Below are 17,457 nucleotides of genomic sequence, written 5' to 3'. Positions count from 1 at the left end.
CACGTGCTATTTCATAAACTATGATGTAAAGTCCTACTAACATGTTTAGTTTTAAAGGACACCTTCCTGCCTTTAGTCTAATTCATTAGCAGTATTAGTTTTCTTCTAACATCCAGAAGTCTGCACCATGTGTTTCATAGTTTGTAACAAACCTTTGACAGTTAAACATAACATGACCGAAAAAGCAAAAAAATAAATAAATGAATAAAAAGAGAGAGAGAGAGAAAAAAAATCACACAAATTATATGTTAACCTCATTTATTTTTAGTTAAATAAACTCTAAAAATTCTAACAGATCGCTGGTGCCTAGAATACAGTTGAATAACTATTAAAAAACAGATGATATAATATTTCTGTCCAGGTTGCAGTCTGCATTATGAACATGTAGTTGGAAACTCTGCTCCTCTCGGTGGAAATGCGCTTTCTCTTTCCTCTTTGTATAAAAACATTTTAAAAGTCAGTTTAATCTCAAAATTTACTGTTAAATCCAAAACACACCAGATAAAGAAAAGCGAATTGTTCAGTCTAACACATGTGCCAGTGAACCATTAAACGTCTGTAAAACGGTGCAGTTATGAAACGTAACTTTAACCTCAGCCAAACCGATTTGCTCAGTTGTAAATAAAACAGCGAAGTAAACGTGACCCGACAGACAGAACCTGAGTGAATTAAGTCCAGCGTTTAACCACTGAGAGCTAAAACTCAGGTGAGGTTTCAAAGCTGTGTGCCGGTGATTGGACATCAGCCACTGATAAAGTGGGTTCGCCTATAAAGTGCTCTGTTGGGAAACAAGCTCCAGCAGCTCTGCGCTCGGGAAAAACTATATTTACTTATCTTGTGCAGAAAAATGTGCTGAGGTTGCGTAATATCGAGCACCGGCTGCCCAGTTAAACTGTGACTATCACCAGGTAACGTGGGCGTGTTTCTTGAATTAGCAGCAGGTGTTAAACAGCTGACAGGTGAGGAGGAGGATGCATGCAGGTAAACTGAGGGCCTGTTGAGCTGATCGCTGGTTTCGTGAGAAAAATGTCAGCTCGTTCTTTATGTTACAGAAGCACAGAGACACAAGACCAGGTGGAAAGAGACAATCGTTCAGTGAAAATGAGAATCTGCGAATGCAACACGTGGAACACGGAGAGTGGAATATGTAAACAAACCGGTTAACGTAACCCCCTCGGTGCACTCTGCATGCTGACTGTTAGCAGAGCTACTGAAATCTCTGAAAACATCTGAGCACAAACATGTTCTGACAACCTGACCAGACATGTGAAGATTACAGCGCGACATTCGCAGCTAAAACACAGTTAAAAGTGTAGTTGGTGACAGAAAAACGGGGTATTTTAAAACTACACCACCAACATTGCTGCCTGTGATTTGAAATGCATTCTGGGATACCTGGCTGCCCCAAGTCTACACAAGCAATCGATTATCTAGGATCGACCTGTTTTGACTTACTTTGCACGGCAACCAATCAAATGTTAGAGAAGCTGCATGGGCAGCGTTAACCCCGCCCCCTGCGTTTGATGGGTGAGGTTGACAGATAAAATTATTTCATGATGAGAGCCAGGCGCCAGGACTGCCAAAATGAAATAAATAAATATATCATTAAATAATTAATTAAATGTGTCAATAATTAATTAAAATGTGAAATACATAAATAATTAATTAAATGTGTCAATAAATAATTAATTAAATGTGTCAATAATTAATTAAAATGTGAAATACATAAATAATTAATTAAATGTGTCAATAATTAATTAATTACATGTGTCATAACTATTTATTTAATTAATTATTTCCCATTTTAATTAATTATTGACACATTTAATTAATTATTTAATGGTGCATTTAATTAATTCATTATGGCAGTCCTGGCGTTCCATACAATGCAGCATTAGTTATTAGTGTTTATTCTCCTTTTGGAAATTCATTTTTTGCGTCTATGAAATGTCAGATAAATATCATCACATCACAGACGGCATCACACACACACACACACACACACACACACACACACACACACACACACACACATACACACAGGTTCATTTAAGTCATTAATTATGAATAAAATCTGGATAAACCCCGGCTGGTCTCTACACTTTTGTTCACTGAAGAATGATGTGTGAATGTCTCCGAAGAGTTTGTAAATTCATCTTCTGGGTTTGTGTAGCTCAGTGATTCCTCCCTGATATCACAGTTTGTCTCATGTACAGCAAACTAACTGCAAACAGCAAACGAAATAATCTCAGGTGAGTTAAGTTTAGAGAAACACAGCATACTTCACTATAAACCTGTGAGTGGAGGAGGAGGACAGAAAAACAACATGCGGATGCTGGAATAATTGTAGCTTTCATCGATAAAGGACTAAAGAGACAAAGTTTACAAGGAAAGTGACAGACATGTACAGACTGCATTATCTGTTCAACAATTTCTGTTTGCCTGGAAAATCTCTGACTCTACAGATTTACACAAACACAATGAAGAAACAGGCCTGAACGCAAACCCAGCATAAAGAGGTTCAGTGAATGTGGTGTTGAAGGTGTGGAGGTGGATCAGAGTGTCAGAGGAGACTCTGTAGAAGGACAGAGTGCCAGCAGGACAGTCCACATACACTCCTACTCTGTTAGATACAGAGGAGGAGGATGAAGAAAAACATGTCTTTTGGTTATTGTGCCAGACAAAATAACGATTTTCAGAGCAGCTCAGACTCCAGGACTGATTATTTCCACCAAACAAACAACTAACACTGTCTCCTTTCCTTCTGATTCCTCTGTAACTCACTGAAATATCAACCCTGCCTCTCCACTCGACCTCCCAGTAGCAGCGACCAGTCAGACCATCTCTGCACAGCAGCTGAGGACGGTCATCAAATCTGTCTGGATGATCAGGATATGACTGAACCTCCTCCACATGTGTCACCTTCCTGTTGTTGTCAGACAGTTGGAGGTTTGTGTGTACTGTGTTTGTGTCGATTGTGAGTTGACAGGAATCTGATGGAGAGAACAAACACAATACAGCTGCAGTTATTGATCCATCATCTGTTCATTGATTGACACTTTGATGATGAATCCTGACATCAGAGATGTGAATGAGTGATTTGACAGTTTGAAGATGGTTGAATGTATGCTGCTTTGTTTTCATGAATCACATTAAAAACACACTTACACTTCCTCAGACCTGGTCTCAACCATCGGACTCCAGCAGGCTCCACCCTGAAAGAAGGAGGGGGGTCAGACCAGCACAGTCTCTTTCACCATAAATAATATGTAAATCATTATGTTGTGTGTGTTAAATCATTTACTAATGGGAAATCATGAAACAGTAAGTTAGGCACAGAATTAATGTCCCAGGTGTTCTTCTGAGAAATCCCCTGCATGTAAAACAGGTCCTATTTGTGTGATTGTTCATATAAAGCTCATATTCTGGCTTAAAGAAAAGGAGAAAAAGCTACCAGCACTTAGTGAAGGACAAAGAAAAAATTTCCACCCATTTATGCTCTATCAACATTGTACATGGCTGCAGCCAGGCACTCCATACCTGAGAGTCTCCAGAGTCAGCTGCTTCAGGAGATTCACTCCTGTCTCTCCAGGATGATTGTAGCTCAGGTCCAGCACTCTCAGATGAGTAGTGTTGGCGGTTACAGCTGATGTAAGGGAATCACAGCCTTTCTCTGTAACCAGACAGCCTGACAGACTGTCAGACACACAAAACACCACAAGTGGGGAAGAATTTATAAAAACTTGTACCTTGTCCACATTTTAGTTAAAGACTCAAACTTAAATAACTAAAATGTTTTAACAAGAGAGGGGACAGTATGGGTCCCTCAGATTTTGGCAGTGGAAATTGAATTTTGATACTTGGAAAAACACTGATTTTGTGAGTTTTAGACACAAACATAGTTAAATATCACCTCTACATTCAGTTTACAGTGTTGGGAAGGCTACTTTTAAAATATATTCCAATACAGATTACAGAATACATGCCCCAAAATGTATTTTGTAACGTATTCCGTTATGTTACTCAATGACAGTAACGTATTCTGAATAATTTGGATTACTTAATATATTATCATGCTTTATCATCCTGCAGGTAAGGCTGCACTTTTTGCAGTGATCTCATATAGAAAACTATTCCGCACGTATATAAAACAGGTCCGTGGCTCCGAACCGTAGTAAAGGGACCTCTGGCTAATATGTCGGGTTCCGTGTCAGGCTCATAGCTGAAAACTAGCTTTTCTTTGTTGTCTGGGTCAACGTTGCTAGTGAGAAAGAGAGAGGCGTTGAAAGGCTGCTCCAACGGAACTTATTGCTTCGGAGGAAAACACGAACACAGTGTACAGTCGAGTCTTAATAGCTTAATTACAACTGGGCTGGGTATGGCAGTCCATTCTCCCTGCAGCATGGACTGCACTGCCCATGAGGCTACATTCTTTAGGGCTATGCCTGTAACACTCTGCCTATTGCCTTCATATTAAATAATTTTTTGAATAATCATTTTTAAAAATATTTCTTCATGTCATTATGCGGGCCACAAGTAGGGGTGACATGGGCCGCGAGATTGAGACACAGGCATTAGAGCCTCTTAATGCGTGTTTTGTTTGCGTTTCCACCGGCGTGGAATTACCAGAAATAGAGAGAGCATAGCCTAACATATGAAACAGGAAAATACCGCCATGTAATCCATTTATTTTAGTAACTGTATTCTGAATACCACCTTTACCAGTTACTCATATTTTGTATTTTAAATACGTAACGCCGGTACTCCCCAATACTGACAATTTAGAACCAAACTTTTCAGTAAGTGATGCAAGGATATGTTTTATATTTATTTTTCCATTCAAATGGAAAGCTTGAACAGATAGACACGCAAATGGAATTTAGCCCTATAATAAATGTTGACTCACGTTCTTACTTGCTGATTAACAGATCTCAAATCTGTGATCATTTGTATTTAAAACCCTTTCAAATGTTCATAAGGACTGGTTTTCATTAGTAAGTCTAAGCTACATTTTCTGTTTCTGAAGTGTCACTAACAATGCCCATGCACAGCTAAATAGTATTATTGTGTACTGGATACTAATTGCAGCATATGGCCTTCAGGGTACCCATTTACTTTTGCAAGCACATCATAGAACACATAAACACCGATGGTTGAGTAAAGTGAATATGAAATCCAAACAATTAAAACAATGTAATTTTGAGTTCATGTGTTTAACAGTGTGATGAACCCTGACCTTAGAGCTTCCAGTTTGCAGTGTGGACTCTGCAGTCCAGCTGACAGGAGCGTCACTCCTGAATCCTGCAGGTCGTTGTTACTCAAATCCAGGTCTTTCACACTGGAGAACTGGAAGCTAAGAACTGAGGACAGACTTTCACAGCTTCTTTCAGAGAGGTTACAGCCGTTCATTCTGAAAATATATTGTACAAAACTTTTGATGGAGACGAGTCTGCTTACAGAGCAGAGGTGAGAGCCCTGACATCACAGTATTGTACAACAACCTGCTGCTCAATGTATGCAAGTCCTCGGAGCTCATTGTGGACTACAGGAACGTGCAGGGTGGAGGACACATACCCATTTTCATTGAGGGGACAGTGTCAGATGCTTCAGGTTCCTGGGCATCAGCATCATTGAAGATCTGATCTGGTCACATCACGTGGATGTGATCACAAAAGCAGCAAAAGAGCGGTGGGGAGGTTTGGCATGGACCCTTGAAAACTCCCCAACTTTTATCGATGCACCATCGAGAGTATTCTGTCTGGCTCTATCATGATGGCAGTTGTAATGCTCTGGACCACAAAGCTCTATGGCTCTATTATTGTACAATCTACTGTACAATATAAAGCGCCTTGAGGCGACTGCTGTTGTGATTTGGCGCTATATAAATAAAATTGAAAAGATGAAAAAAGAAAAGTATGAAAGGTGATCAGATCAGCCCAACATATCACCGGGTCTGAACTGCCAGCCATCCAGGACCTGTTCAGAAAGGGTTGTAAGAAGAAGGTCCACCGGATCCTCTCTGATTCCAGCCACCCCACCCATACACTCTTTATGGTCCTGACATCAGGTAGGAAGTATATGAGCATCTACAACCACACCAATAGATTCAGGTACAGTTTCTACCTGAACTGCAGAAATATAGGACAGTTTATTTTGCACAATCATTGTACACACTGTAACAGCAGTCTGGAAAGGAAGTAGCGACTAGCAAGTCCAGCAGGCATGTGGTGTGGAGGTTAACCGGATAATTCGAAGCCAGTCAGTTAAATCAAACAAGAGACCTTTATTCGTTGTCAGCAACATAAGACCATACAAGCTAGGTCTCCACGGCTCTACTCTGTCCATACATACATGTGAGGGGATCGGTAGTCGCTGACACCAGCCCGTTACAACAGTAAGGTTTCTCCTGAACAGACACATGAACAGCAAGTAATGGCTGCCACTATACTCTCACACACCCACTGGGAGACACCCCCCCCCCCCCCCCCCCCCCAACCCCTATTGCTATAATACAATAGGGGTTGTTACAACACTCTACATGTATATGCCATTACCTCTGCACAATTGCACAATAGCTACTATAGCATTTTTAGTAACCTGTATTTATTTATTATACACTTTCTTTTTAATGTGTATTTTTTTTCCCTTTATAGTTTATTTTCCTTGTTACTTCATGCCTTTATGCCATGTGCTACAGTTGCCTTTATATGGCAAATAAAACTTGACACACTAAGTCTAGCATTTCTCATTGAAGCCAAAATATAAAAATGATATTAAGCTATTTTATTCTTTACAGTTAAGTAAAATTAACAAAAAAATAATTTCTTTTCATTATATTTTATTTGTATTTTGTTCCTTGTTTGCCACTAGGCTGTATGCTGCTGCATAAATACCTGTGCTTCTTGTCTTTAATTACTTTGTCGCTGATCTGTACTTGTTGTAACTTAAAGAGATTTATGAATCTGAAACTTTAGACAAATATCTAAAAAAACATATAAAACAAACTGTGAGTTGCTCTGACCTGAGAGTTTCAAGTGTGCAGTGTTGACTCTTCAATCCAACTGATAACAGCTGTACTCCTGAAAGTTGTAGGTCATTGTTGCCTAGTTCCAGCTGTTTCAGTCTAGAGGACTGAGAGCTGAGAACTGTAGACAGAGCTTCACAGCTTCTTTCTGAAAGGAAACACTCACTCAATCTGAAAAGACATAAAGATGAAGGCAAGTTTTTTTTTTTCCCCAATCACTGAACCAGAGCAATGTATTAAAATAATGTTAACTTTACCATAACTTACAGAGCTTTCTTGGAGGCTTTGACCACTGGCAGCAGTCTCAGTAGAGCCTCTTCTGAAACTGAGTACTTCTTCAGGTCAAACACATCCAGATCTTCTTCTGCTGACAGCAAGATGAAGACCAGAGCTGACCACTGAGCAGGAGACAGTTTATCTGTGAAGAGACGTCCTGATCTCAAGTACTGTTGGATCTCTTTTACTAGAGAACGATCATTCAGTTCATTCAGACAGTGGAACAGGTTTATGTTTTTCTCTGCAGACAGATTCTCATTGATCTTCTTCTTGATGTACTGGACGGTTTCCTGATTGGTCTGTGAGCTACTTCCTGTTTGGTTTAACAGACCTCGTAGGAGACTCTGATTGGTCTCCAGTGACAGACCAAGAAGGAAACGAAGGAACAAGTCCAGGTGTCCATTTGGACTCTGTAAGGCCTTGTCCACAGCACTCTGGTAAAGGTGTGCACCTGTTTGTTGTTCTTCCAGCAGATTGACTCCAGAGTTAATGAAAGTCAGATGGATATGAAGAGCAGCCAGAAACTCTTGAATGCTAAGATGGACAAAGCAGTACACCTTGTCCTGGTACAGTCCTCTCTCCTCTATAAAGATCTGTGTGAACACTCCTGAGTACACTGAGGCTGCTCTGATATCGATGCCACACTCTGTCAGGTCTGATTCATAGAACATCAGATTTCCTTTCTGCAGCTGATCAAAAGCCAGTTTTCCCAGAGACTCAATCATCTTTGTATTTTCCAAACTCCAGTGTGGATCTGTCTCAACTCCATCATCATACTTGACCTTCTTCACTTTGGCCTGAACCACCAGAAAGTGGATGTACATCTCAGTCAGGGTCTCAGGCAGTTCCCCTTCCTCTCTGGTTTTCAGCACATCCTCCAGAACTGTAGCAGTGATCCAGCAGAAGACTGGGATGTGGCACATGATGTGGAGGCTTCGTGATGTATTGATGTGGGAGATGATCCTGCAGGCCTGCTCCTCATCTCTGAATCTCTTCCTAAAGTACTCCTTCTTCTGTGATCTAGTGAAACCTCTGACCTCTGTCACCATATCTACATATTTAGGAGGGATCTGATTGGCTGCTGCAGGTCGTGTGGTTATCCAGAGGTGCGCAGAGGGAAGTAGTTTACCCCTGATAAGGTTTATTACCAGCACATCCACTGAGGTGGACTTTCTAGGATCAGTTAGGACTTTAGTTCTGCGGAAGTCCAGAGGAAGTCGACACTCATCCAGACCATCAAAGATGAACACAACTTTAAACTCTTCAAAGCTGCAGATTCCTGCTTCTTTGGTTTCAGTAAAGAAGTGGTGAATAAGTTCCACCAAGTTGAGCTTTTCCTCTTTCAGCACATTCAGCTCTCTGAAAGTGAATGGAAATATAAACTGAATGTCCTCATTGGCTTTGTCTTCAGCCCAGTCCAGAATTAACTTTTGTGTTAGGACTGTTTTCCCAATGCCAGCCACTCCCTTTATCAGCACTGTTCTAATTGGTTCATATCTTCCAAGTGAGGCTTTAAAGATGTCTTCTTGTCTGATTGTTCTTTCTGGTCTGTCTGGTTTCCTGGATGTTGTTTCAATCTGTCTGATCTCATGTTCATCATTGAACTCTGCAGTCCCTCCCTCTGTGATGTAGAGCTCTGTGTAGATCTGATTCAGAAGGGTTGGATTTCCTGCTTTAGCGATCCCCTCAAACACACACTGGAACTTCTTCTTCAGGGTAGATTTAAAATCATGGCAAACAACACCATGTGTTCCTAAATGAAAACGAAACAGATGAAAGAAATAAAGAAATTTATTAATATTTTATATATATAATTCACTCGCAGTGTGGTTGCTTCAATAAAATTAAGATATTGGTAAATGTCCCATTTAACCAGTGGTTTAAATTCTACAAGAAATCCTCTTACTACTCTGCAGACGGTCAGCCAGCTCCTCCTGGTCCATTTTCCTCAGGAAGTCCAGTATGATTTTCAGAAAAGCCTCTTTGCTGCTGCGTTTCTTCTCTTCATCCCTACCTTCCAACACCTCCTCATCCTCCTTTTGCCTCTTCAAGCATTCGCGATAATCCGGACTGAGAACCTTCTGGATCTTCTTCAACTCATTTTTCACAAAAGTGATGACATTACCCTCCAGCTCCTAGAATAGAACATTGTTTGAATGACCAAATCAAACTGAAGTAATGCAGTGTCTGTGTTGGAACTGACTGACAATCTGCTAGTTTACAAACTGTAGCATGGAGATGACAGTGAGGAGAATGGGTGTGTTTGTACAGCACTTTGGTCCATTGTAGTTGTTTTATACCTTTTTAGTCTATTCTATGTGACAGTTCATGCTGACAATGTGATGAGATATAACCCAGCATAGGAATTGCAATGGACAGGTGATCAGATTGGCAAAGACTGGCGAAGATTGGCAAATCGTGTATGTGGATTATAGCGTGTGTGTGTGTTTTTTTTTATTGCATGCGCATTTTACATGATTTCTGCAAAACCCTTAATGGAAAGATACCATGGCCTGGGACATGTTAAATGGATGCTTTATAAATAAAGATGGCACAGCATTGTTTGGTATATATATAAAAGTAGTTGGTGTACTTGTACAGACCATAAATATGGAGTCCATATGCATTTGATGCTGCTGCACAGACTGACCACTTTGAGACTCAGAAGTCCCCTTGTCCACTCTGTGGAGGAATCATAAAGAATTTGTTCAGATGGTTTCTGTCGACATAGGTCTATAAAGTAATGTTTGTATTAGAACAGAGAATCGGGTCAGATACATGAAACTAACAAGCCTCAAAGAAGTGAAGCAAAATTGTAAAGAAGACTGGGCCATAATTCATCCACTCTGATGTAAGTAACTGATAAAGTCGTAAAGAAAACAGTGACTTTGACTCATTGCTGCTAAAGATTATTCTATAAGCTACTGATTCAGGGGTTGCACTTTCTGTACAGGAGTGCAAAGAGTCATGTGAAAAACTTTCTTTTTCATTTTCTTATGACACGTTACACTCCCGTAGATAATATTTACTCTGTGATGTTGAGGGAACTCAACCCTTCAGAGATGGGCTATACATGTTATTCATCTCTACACTCAGTCTTCTTTATGGTAGACTGTTTAAGTATACAACAGGTAGACATAAATGGGAAGACTGCAAGATAGAGACAAGTGAGAAGCGATAATAACCTGTCTGATCACAGTATAATTTGCCTTCGTTTTTATCAAAATGGGAGGACTGTAAATACTCTGTGGAAAAGAAATGTAGGTATGTTCAACAATCAGAGATTCAGAGAAATTAGAAAGGAGAACAAATGATTCATAGCAGAAAACATAGAGAGTACAATAGTTCCACCATTTTGTGACACAGAGTTAAAACTGTTATGAGAGGGAAGTTCATTTTAAGGGAAGCTTTTGAAAATGAAAAGGAAGCAAACACAGAAAAATGGATGATTTGAATGGATGGATTTTTGTACAGAAGCAAAAAAAGAATTGGAAACAATTTTACAGCAAATAGCTATTTTATCAAAATGAAGCTAATATGGTCTATATAAAGGCGAGTAAAGGGAAAGAACTTTGGGCTATAAGGAATAACTAGAAGTAAGAAAAATAGAAGTTGGCTGCATTTCTTGCTGAGATACATCTTTGAATGCTGAACATAAAAAGGACTTCTGGAAATATAATAGCGCTCTTTACCACTGTTAGGCTGGGATTGCAACAGTATGTGTGCTTCTTATGTAAATGGTTTAAATGATTTGCAATATTTTGCTGTTTCTAGACTTTTAATGGAACAACACAAAGCATCTCCCTTGGCTTCTGGTATGTTGCATCTCAATTTTATGTTTAAATCACCATGTATCTATTATAAAATGATCAATCCATACTTGCCAAAAAAACAACAACCCCTTGTTATTTCTCAATATAAACAGATTGACATGAGCTCCTGACTTACAACTACAGTTTTAAAAATCAAATTAATGCTGGTAACATCATGTTGCAACATCCAAGACTGCCTCTCCCACACTGTCTTTCATTTTTCAATGCAACAATCCAAAATCATCCATAAACCTCTATAAAGATGAACTTCCCTGCTTCTCATGTGGTGTCATGCTCACCAAACTTTTTAGCATCTTCCAGTCATCGACTGCTGGACCAATTGGAGTCATAAAGCCACTTTACTTCAGAAACACCCCCTACAGCATTTATTATTTAAACTCTGACTGCTGTGTTTGTCAAGGGTGAAAACAACAGACACTGTTGCAACAAATCAGAAATTACCTCTTTACAGCAGAAGGCCGTGCTTTAAAAGTTTCTCCAATGCCCTTGGACTGGTTGCTCTTTAAGGACACGCAGCTAAGTTCAGGTCCAGGAAAGTCTTTTCTCTGAGGGATCCTGACAGAAAAAGAAATAGAACAACTTTAAAAGTAACTGATATCAACCTACTTGGATTTAGAGACATGCTGTCTTTAAACTTGTTGCTGTTCTTTAATCCTATATAATTCAACCATGCTGTGTTGATGGAGGATATTATAAGACATTTTCATGTTGGTCACAGTATTCTAAATTTGTCATTGTTATGTTGCAAACCAAGTTATGGTTTATAGTGATAGTTAATAGCTGCTGCCAACTTCAAGTGTCCAAGCTGAGATGGTAGATATCTTGTAGTTAGGTCTGTAAGCTTTTGTACATTGACAATTTTTTCATAATGTAGCTTCTATACACATTTAAAATAGATTTTACATCTAACAATAAAGATGTGATTGAAATGCAGACTTTCTGCTTTAAACTAAAAGGTTTAACTAAAGTATTGTGTTAACTGTTTAGGAATTAAAGACATTTTTCTATCTAGTTCCACATTTTTACTATAAATATAAGAATTGTTTTAATAAGTCTACAACACATGGAGATTATCTGCTGGAAGAGCTGGAGTCCTACAGATACTCTTCCCTACATAAATGGCTCCCATCATGTCGATTCTTTACACTTAGGGGGGAAAAGAGCTTCAAACACAGTTACAGCTTTAGGTACAGAATACCTCTCTATCTCAGAAAATTCCGCTTTAAAGGTTTCTCCAATGCCCTTTGACTGGTTGCTCTTCAAGGACACACAGCTGGGTTCAGGTTCAGTAAATCCTGGACTCTGAGTGATCCTGAAAGCAACAAAAAAAATGAACACATATTTGCAGCACTTTAACTACATTATCCCTGGGTTAATAACAACTGTTCTAAAAGTAACTAATATCAGCTTACTTAGATTCAGAGGTGCACTGTCTTTTAACATCGTCATTTGTTGACATCTCATTTTTGGCAAACTCACAGCTGGATCCAGTTTCATGTTTGCGTTTGATTCTGTGTTTTTTTCTGTGAATAATGATGGAGCAGGGATGTTAGTGCTGAGCTGTGATGTGGAGAAGAGTCATGTACAGTTAGAGATGGTCATCTTACCGCTGATCTTTGGTCTGGCTCTCATGTTTCCCACACAGAGTGGTTTTAGAGGGAGGGACTCCCTCCTCTCTGTCCTCCATGTTCCTGACATACGGAGTAGAAAGAGGACATTTAGAAATATTTACTGAAAAATCTCTTTGTCTGACTATTTCTTAATGACACTTAATTCTAAAATAATGGACAACACAGCACCATGGATTGTTTTTCTTTGCAGTAGATGTCTATCTAAAAATGCTGTAACTAATGTTAAAGAAATAATTCCACCATTAATTTCTTCAGTGCCATCTCTAAACACAATGCAGAGCAACTAATAGATGTCAATTATCTTGTTAATATTGTCAAAACCTCACTGTATATGACTCTTGATGCTCTTGTTCCTCTGACAAAGAAAGCGGCTAATTACTCCCTGATGTAACTCATAAAAGTTTACCCTGAAGCAGATAACTCATAAACTAGAGAGAAAGTGGTGTTCTGCTTGTTTAGCAGACCTTTGCCTGACCTGTCTGACCTGTCAGTGTTTGTTTCTTTATAATCTCCATCTTTGCTCATAGAGGATCACCATATTGTTTGGTGTTTCACTGTATAATTTTGGGGTCTTTTAAGTCACATCTACATCACTTTCTACCTTCACCTGCAGATGAAACACAAATCATTCATGTGCACATCAAAAGAAATCCTCCTTTCCATCATGTTTGTTGTCCAAATATCAGCTGCTTCTTTTCTGCTTCATCTCAGCAGCTATTTTTATAGAGCTAGCTCACAAAATCAGTATCTCAATGTCAGGTTAAGGTGCTGACAACATTAGACAGAGAGCCCCAATGATCAAATAAGCAGCACTTGGTGGCTTCACTTTTAACATGAAGAAAGTTCCCCTCACGGAGGAAGTTTGATAAGATAAGTTTTGAATTCTAGAATTAGTTTAGAAAATTGTTCATACATCTATTTTCTACTGCTTATCCAATTGAGTGTTATGATCTGGCAAAAGCCTATCCCAGCAGTTATAGTTTAAGAGGCACCTTAGAGTCACCAAGTAACCTAACATGCATGTTTTTGGACTGTGGGAGGAACATGAAACTTCACACAGAAAGTCCGACAGGATCAAACCTTGGACCTTCTTATTGGGAGACAATGTCATGAACCAGCACAGCATCATGCTACCCTAATAAAATTGCATATATGTGGTTGATATTCTTGTTTGAATTTTATGTTTTTTTTAAATGCAAGTCATGCATGTAAACCCTAACATGATTTGCTGGAGGCACACGGATCTGTTAGAGATTATTAGTGATATGCACCAGTGAATGCAGCCTAATCCTGGTTTGAACAAACATTAACAGGAAGTGAAGTTGTGTTTATTGCCTCCAGCTGTTTGAGTTGATCAGATCCCTTTGGTATATCACAGTCCACCTTTCTTTAACAAAGAGACACAGAGTCCAAGCTTTGGGGTTATGATTACATGCAAATCTTTTTCATTTTAAATCAATAAACTAATAAAAATTATGTTGTCAGAAACACAGGCATGAGATTTAAGGTTTTATTGACATTCTTTCTCATATCTGAAATGGCATTGCTTCACTATTTAAAGTGCCAGGTTCACCACTACGTTGTCCTCTTGCATTATGGTACGTTTGAATTTTGCAGTTCCTCTATTCTGGACATTATGGTACAAGCATACAAGCAGGAATCCATGTCATGGTAGTCTTAAGAGTTTGAAAACAAGGCAGTCGGACTTTAACTTCCGGATTTTGTAAAGGCATTTCATCTCTCATTCAAGAGGCTTCTTCACTTCTGAATTGAATAAGAGTCTTGAATCAAAGGTGACCTAAATGTCCCGTCGCCTTCTTTTCAAGCTCCAAAGAGTTGAAACAAGTTTAATATGTAAAAATAATTTTGCACCAAACACTATCTTTCAGCCTATCCATGATATATTTCATGTCATATTACTGAACAGTTTTTGAGAAAAACAAAATGCCAGTTTTTTTTTCTTCTTAAAATGGTAAATGTCCCCAGTTTCAACATTTGATGTTTTCTTTGTTCTATTGTGAATACAATATAGGTTTGTGGGATTTGCAAAGTATTGCATTTTGTTTTTATTAACATTTATAGAGCATCCCAACTGTCTTGGAACTGGGGTCGCATATCATATTAAGCATTTCATAAAGGGGAGGCGTGTGCAGAAACTAGGAAGTAAATTTGAACATGCAACCGATAATGCAATTTTTTTTCCATTTAAAATTTTCAAACACTTTGCTGTAATATAAAAAGACAGTTACCAGTGACAGATGTCAAGTCAGCCTGAGTCAGAATCCACTGAGGATTTTGAGTCACCTCTCAGTGAATTCTTCTTCCAGTGCTAAAATATTTTATAATGTAATCTGAGCAGAATTTTCTATTCATTTGAATTAAAATGATCACGTCTCTGTAGCGCAGTATTGTTTTTACTTATTACAAAAGCACTGCTTTAAAATTGTCTGTTTGTTTACCGTCACCTGTACTGTAATACCCAGAATAGAAGAGCAACACATTTGTAGCCGCAAGTAGCGTTACTGCGTCTTTACAAACTGGTTCACTTAATTACACTAACTCTTGAATTATAACCTTTGATATCAACACCACCCCCCATTGTCACTCCAGCTGAAGGTTTGAACTTGACATCACTACTGTAACACTGCTTAACCCACCCAGACCTGTGGTGTAAATATGCCGACAAGCATATATAAACAGCTTTTCCTCCACAGCAGGAAACAACAACAACAACAACAACTTTTGCTCCACGGGAGAAAGAGCTGCCCTTCAGTAATCAACAGTGGATCCACACTAACAACGATTCAGAGATCAGCTGCTGACCGTCAACTTATCTTTGCTGAGCTGGTCACGTACACAAACATTAAATGGCCAGCTTTCCCAGCCCCTGCTTCCCAGTTCCAGCTGGAGCCGCTCCATAGTTCCAACTGAACTATGGAACTAAATTTGTGTTGTTTGTGGTGGAACTAACCTGTACACAGCTGATGTTAGCAAGGAAAACATTACAGAGTGCTTCACTTACCTTTCACGGAGCTTCCCACAGGAGACGATCAGCTGCGCCACACAGTTCTTGAAAGTGAAAGTTAAAAAAAGACGGGCATATATAAACAGCTTTTCCTCCACAGCAGGAAACAACAACAACAACAACGACAACTTTTGCTCCACGGGAGAAAGAGCTGCCCTTCAGTAATCAACAGTGGATCCACACTAACAACGATTCAGAGATCAGCTGCTGACCGTCAACTTATCTTTGCTGAGCTGGTCACGTACACAAACATTAAATGGCCAGCTTTCCCAGCCCCTGCTTCCCAGTTCCAGCTGGAGCCGCTCCATAGTTCCAACTGAACTATGGAACTAAATTTGTGTTGTTTGTGGTGGAACTAACCTGTACACAGCTGATGTTAGCAAGGAAAACATTACAGAGTGCTTCACTTACCTTTCACGGAGCTTCCCACAGGAGACGATCAGCTGCGCCACACAGTTCTTGAAAGTGAAAGTTAAAAAAAGACGGGAGTAAACACCCAGCCCAACCCATGACACAGACAATAAAAGATACACTGTGTTTTCGTGTGCGTTATTATTTAAGGTGGAACTTCAATTTAAATCCACAGACCAAAAATTCAAATACACAAAGATAACTTTTCATAAGTTAGTGGGTTAAAGGGTTAATCTATGAAAAATAAGAAGCAGTGCGAGAGCACAAACCTCCACCAGGCAGCTGTCTCTCTGGGCAGTATTTGCTTTTAAGGGTATTGTAATTTATTTTGTATATGTCCATTTTGTTTTCTTTGTTCTTTTTAAATGCACTTTAAGAAATTTCAAAAGATTTATCAAAGGTTGACCAGACATTACACAGTTAATAAAATGTCAGAGGTCCAAAGTAATGTGGTATTTAGAATCCCCATTTATATATTATCCCTTATATTCCTATATGTTGTCCATAGAAACACTGGCGGCAAGAGACATAGTTTTAAACGGCTCTATATGGCATTATTATCACTCTGACTTTCAGATCAATATATCGAACTTGAAAGAAATGTGACATATTATAGTAAATATGTACTTTCTATAAATGAATACCACACTTGTATGAATCACTCAATGACAGAAAAACACCAAACAGAATGCTGTTAAGATCTGGTCTGTATTCTGAACAGAGAATACAGACTCTATATTCAGACTCTAACTCCCTAGCAGGCTTTAATCTCAGTTATAAAAATCCAGAATGTGTTTCTGAGAAAGATTATTCACTAAAAGGCAACTGCTTCTCTTTTCAGGAAGTTCAAACACTAACAAGTTTTTAATGTGAACATATTTGTACCCCTAAATCAACACCTGCCCAGCATTTTCTAGATGGTTTTAACATGGCTAAAGAGTTTAAAAACTTTTTTTGGACTTCTCTTATGATACACTCACATAGAGAGAACAGGACCAAACGTGTGCAAAAATCTAAGGCGCTGGTGTGCTTGTGGTGGTCGTAAGCACAGATATCAATCAACAGACTTTTTTCTATTGTAATTAAGAGTTTGTCAGCATATTTGAGAGGTGGCATTAATCTATTAATGTAGTGTTTAATCTTTTATTAATCTTTATGTTATGTCAGTTTCACAGAAACTAACTTTAAAGCATGAAAGTTGTGATAATGAACTTTACCCAAAGAGGGCAGTGTTAGCTCTCCTTCACCCAGGTAACT

At 38.9% G+C, this 17,457-nt stretch overlaps 1 protein-coding gene across 1 annotated transcript; it reads right to left on the bottom strand.

Annotated features, from left to right (window-relative positions):
• Positions 1–746: 746 nt before the first annotated feature.
• Positions 747–16,255, bottom strand: LOC102794360 (uncharacterized). The gene is made up of 14 exons (XM_087836779.1): positions 16,201–16,255; positions 15,787–15,833; positions 12,741–12,824; positions 12,546–12,656; positions 12,332–12,445; positions 11,575–11,688; positions 9,904–9,982; positions 9,207–9,435; positions 7,292–9,053; positions 7,022–7,195; positions 5,237–5,410; positions 3,541–3,696; positions 3,169–3,215; positions 747–2,993 (listed from the first exon to the last, which is right to left on the bottom strand). Exons 3-14 carry the CDS (start codon positions 12,818–12,820, stop codon positions 2,425–2,427), a joined length of 3,609 nt encoding a protein of 1,202 aa, XP_087692905.1. The 5' UTR covers positions 12,821–12,824; positions 15,787–15,833; positions 16,201–16,255; the 3' UTR covers positions 747–2,424.
• Between the last annotated feature and the right edge of the window lie 1,202 nt (positions 16,256–17,457).

This window comes from Neolamprologus brichardi, chromosome 23 (genome assembly GCF_056152115.1).
Source record: "Neolamprologus brichardi isolate AB-2024 chromosome 23, ASM5615211v1, whole genome shotgun sequence".
Taxonomy (NCBI): Eukaryota; Metazoa; Chordata; class Actinopteri; order Cichliformes; family Cichlidae; genus Neolamprologus; species Neolamprologus brichardi.
The sequence above is the reverse complement of the archived record's forward strand: the minus strand, read 5'-3'. Positions and strand labels throughout refer to the sequence as shown.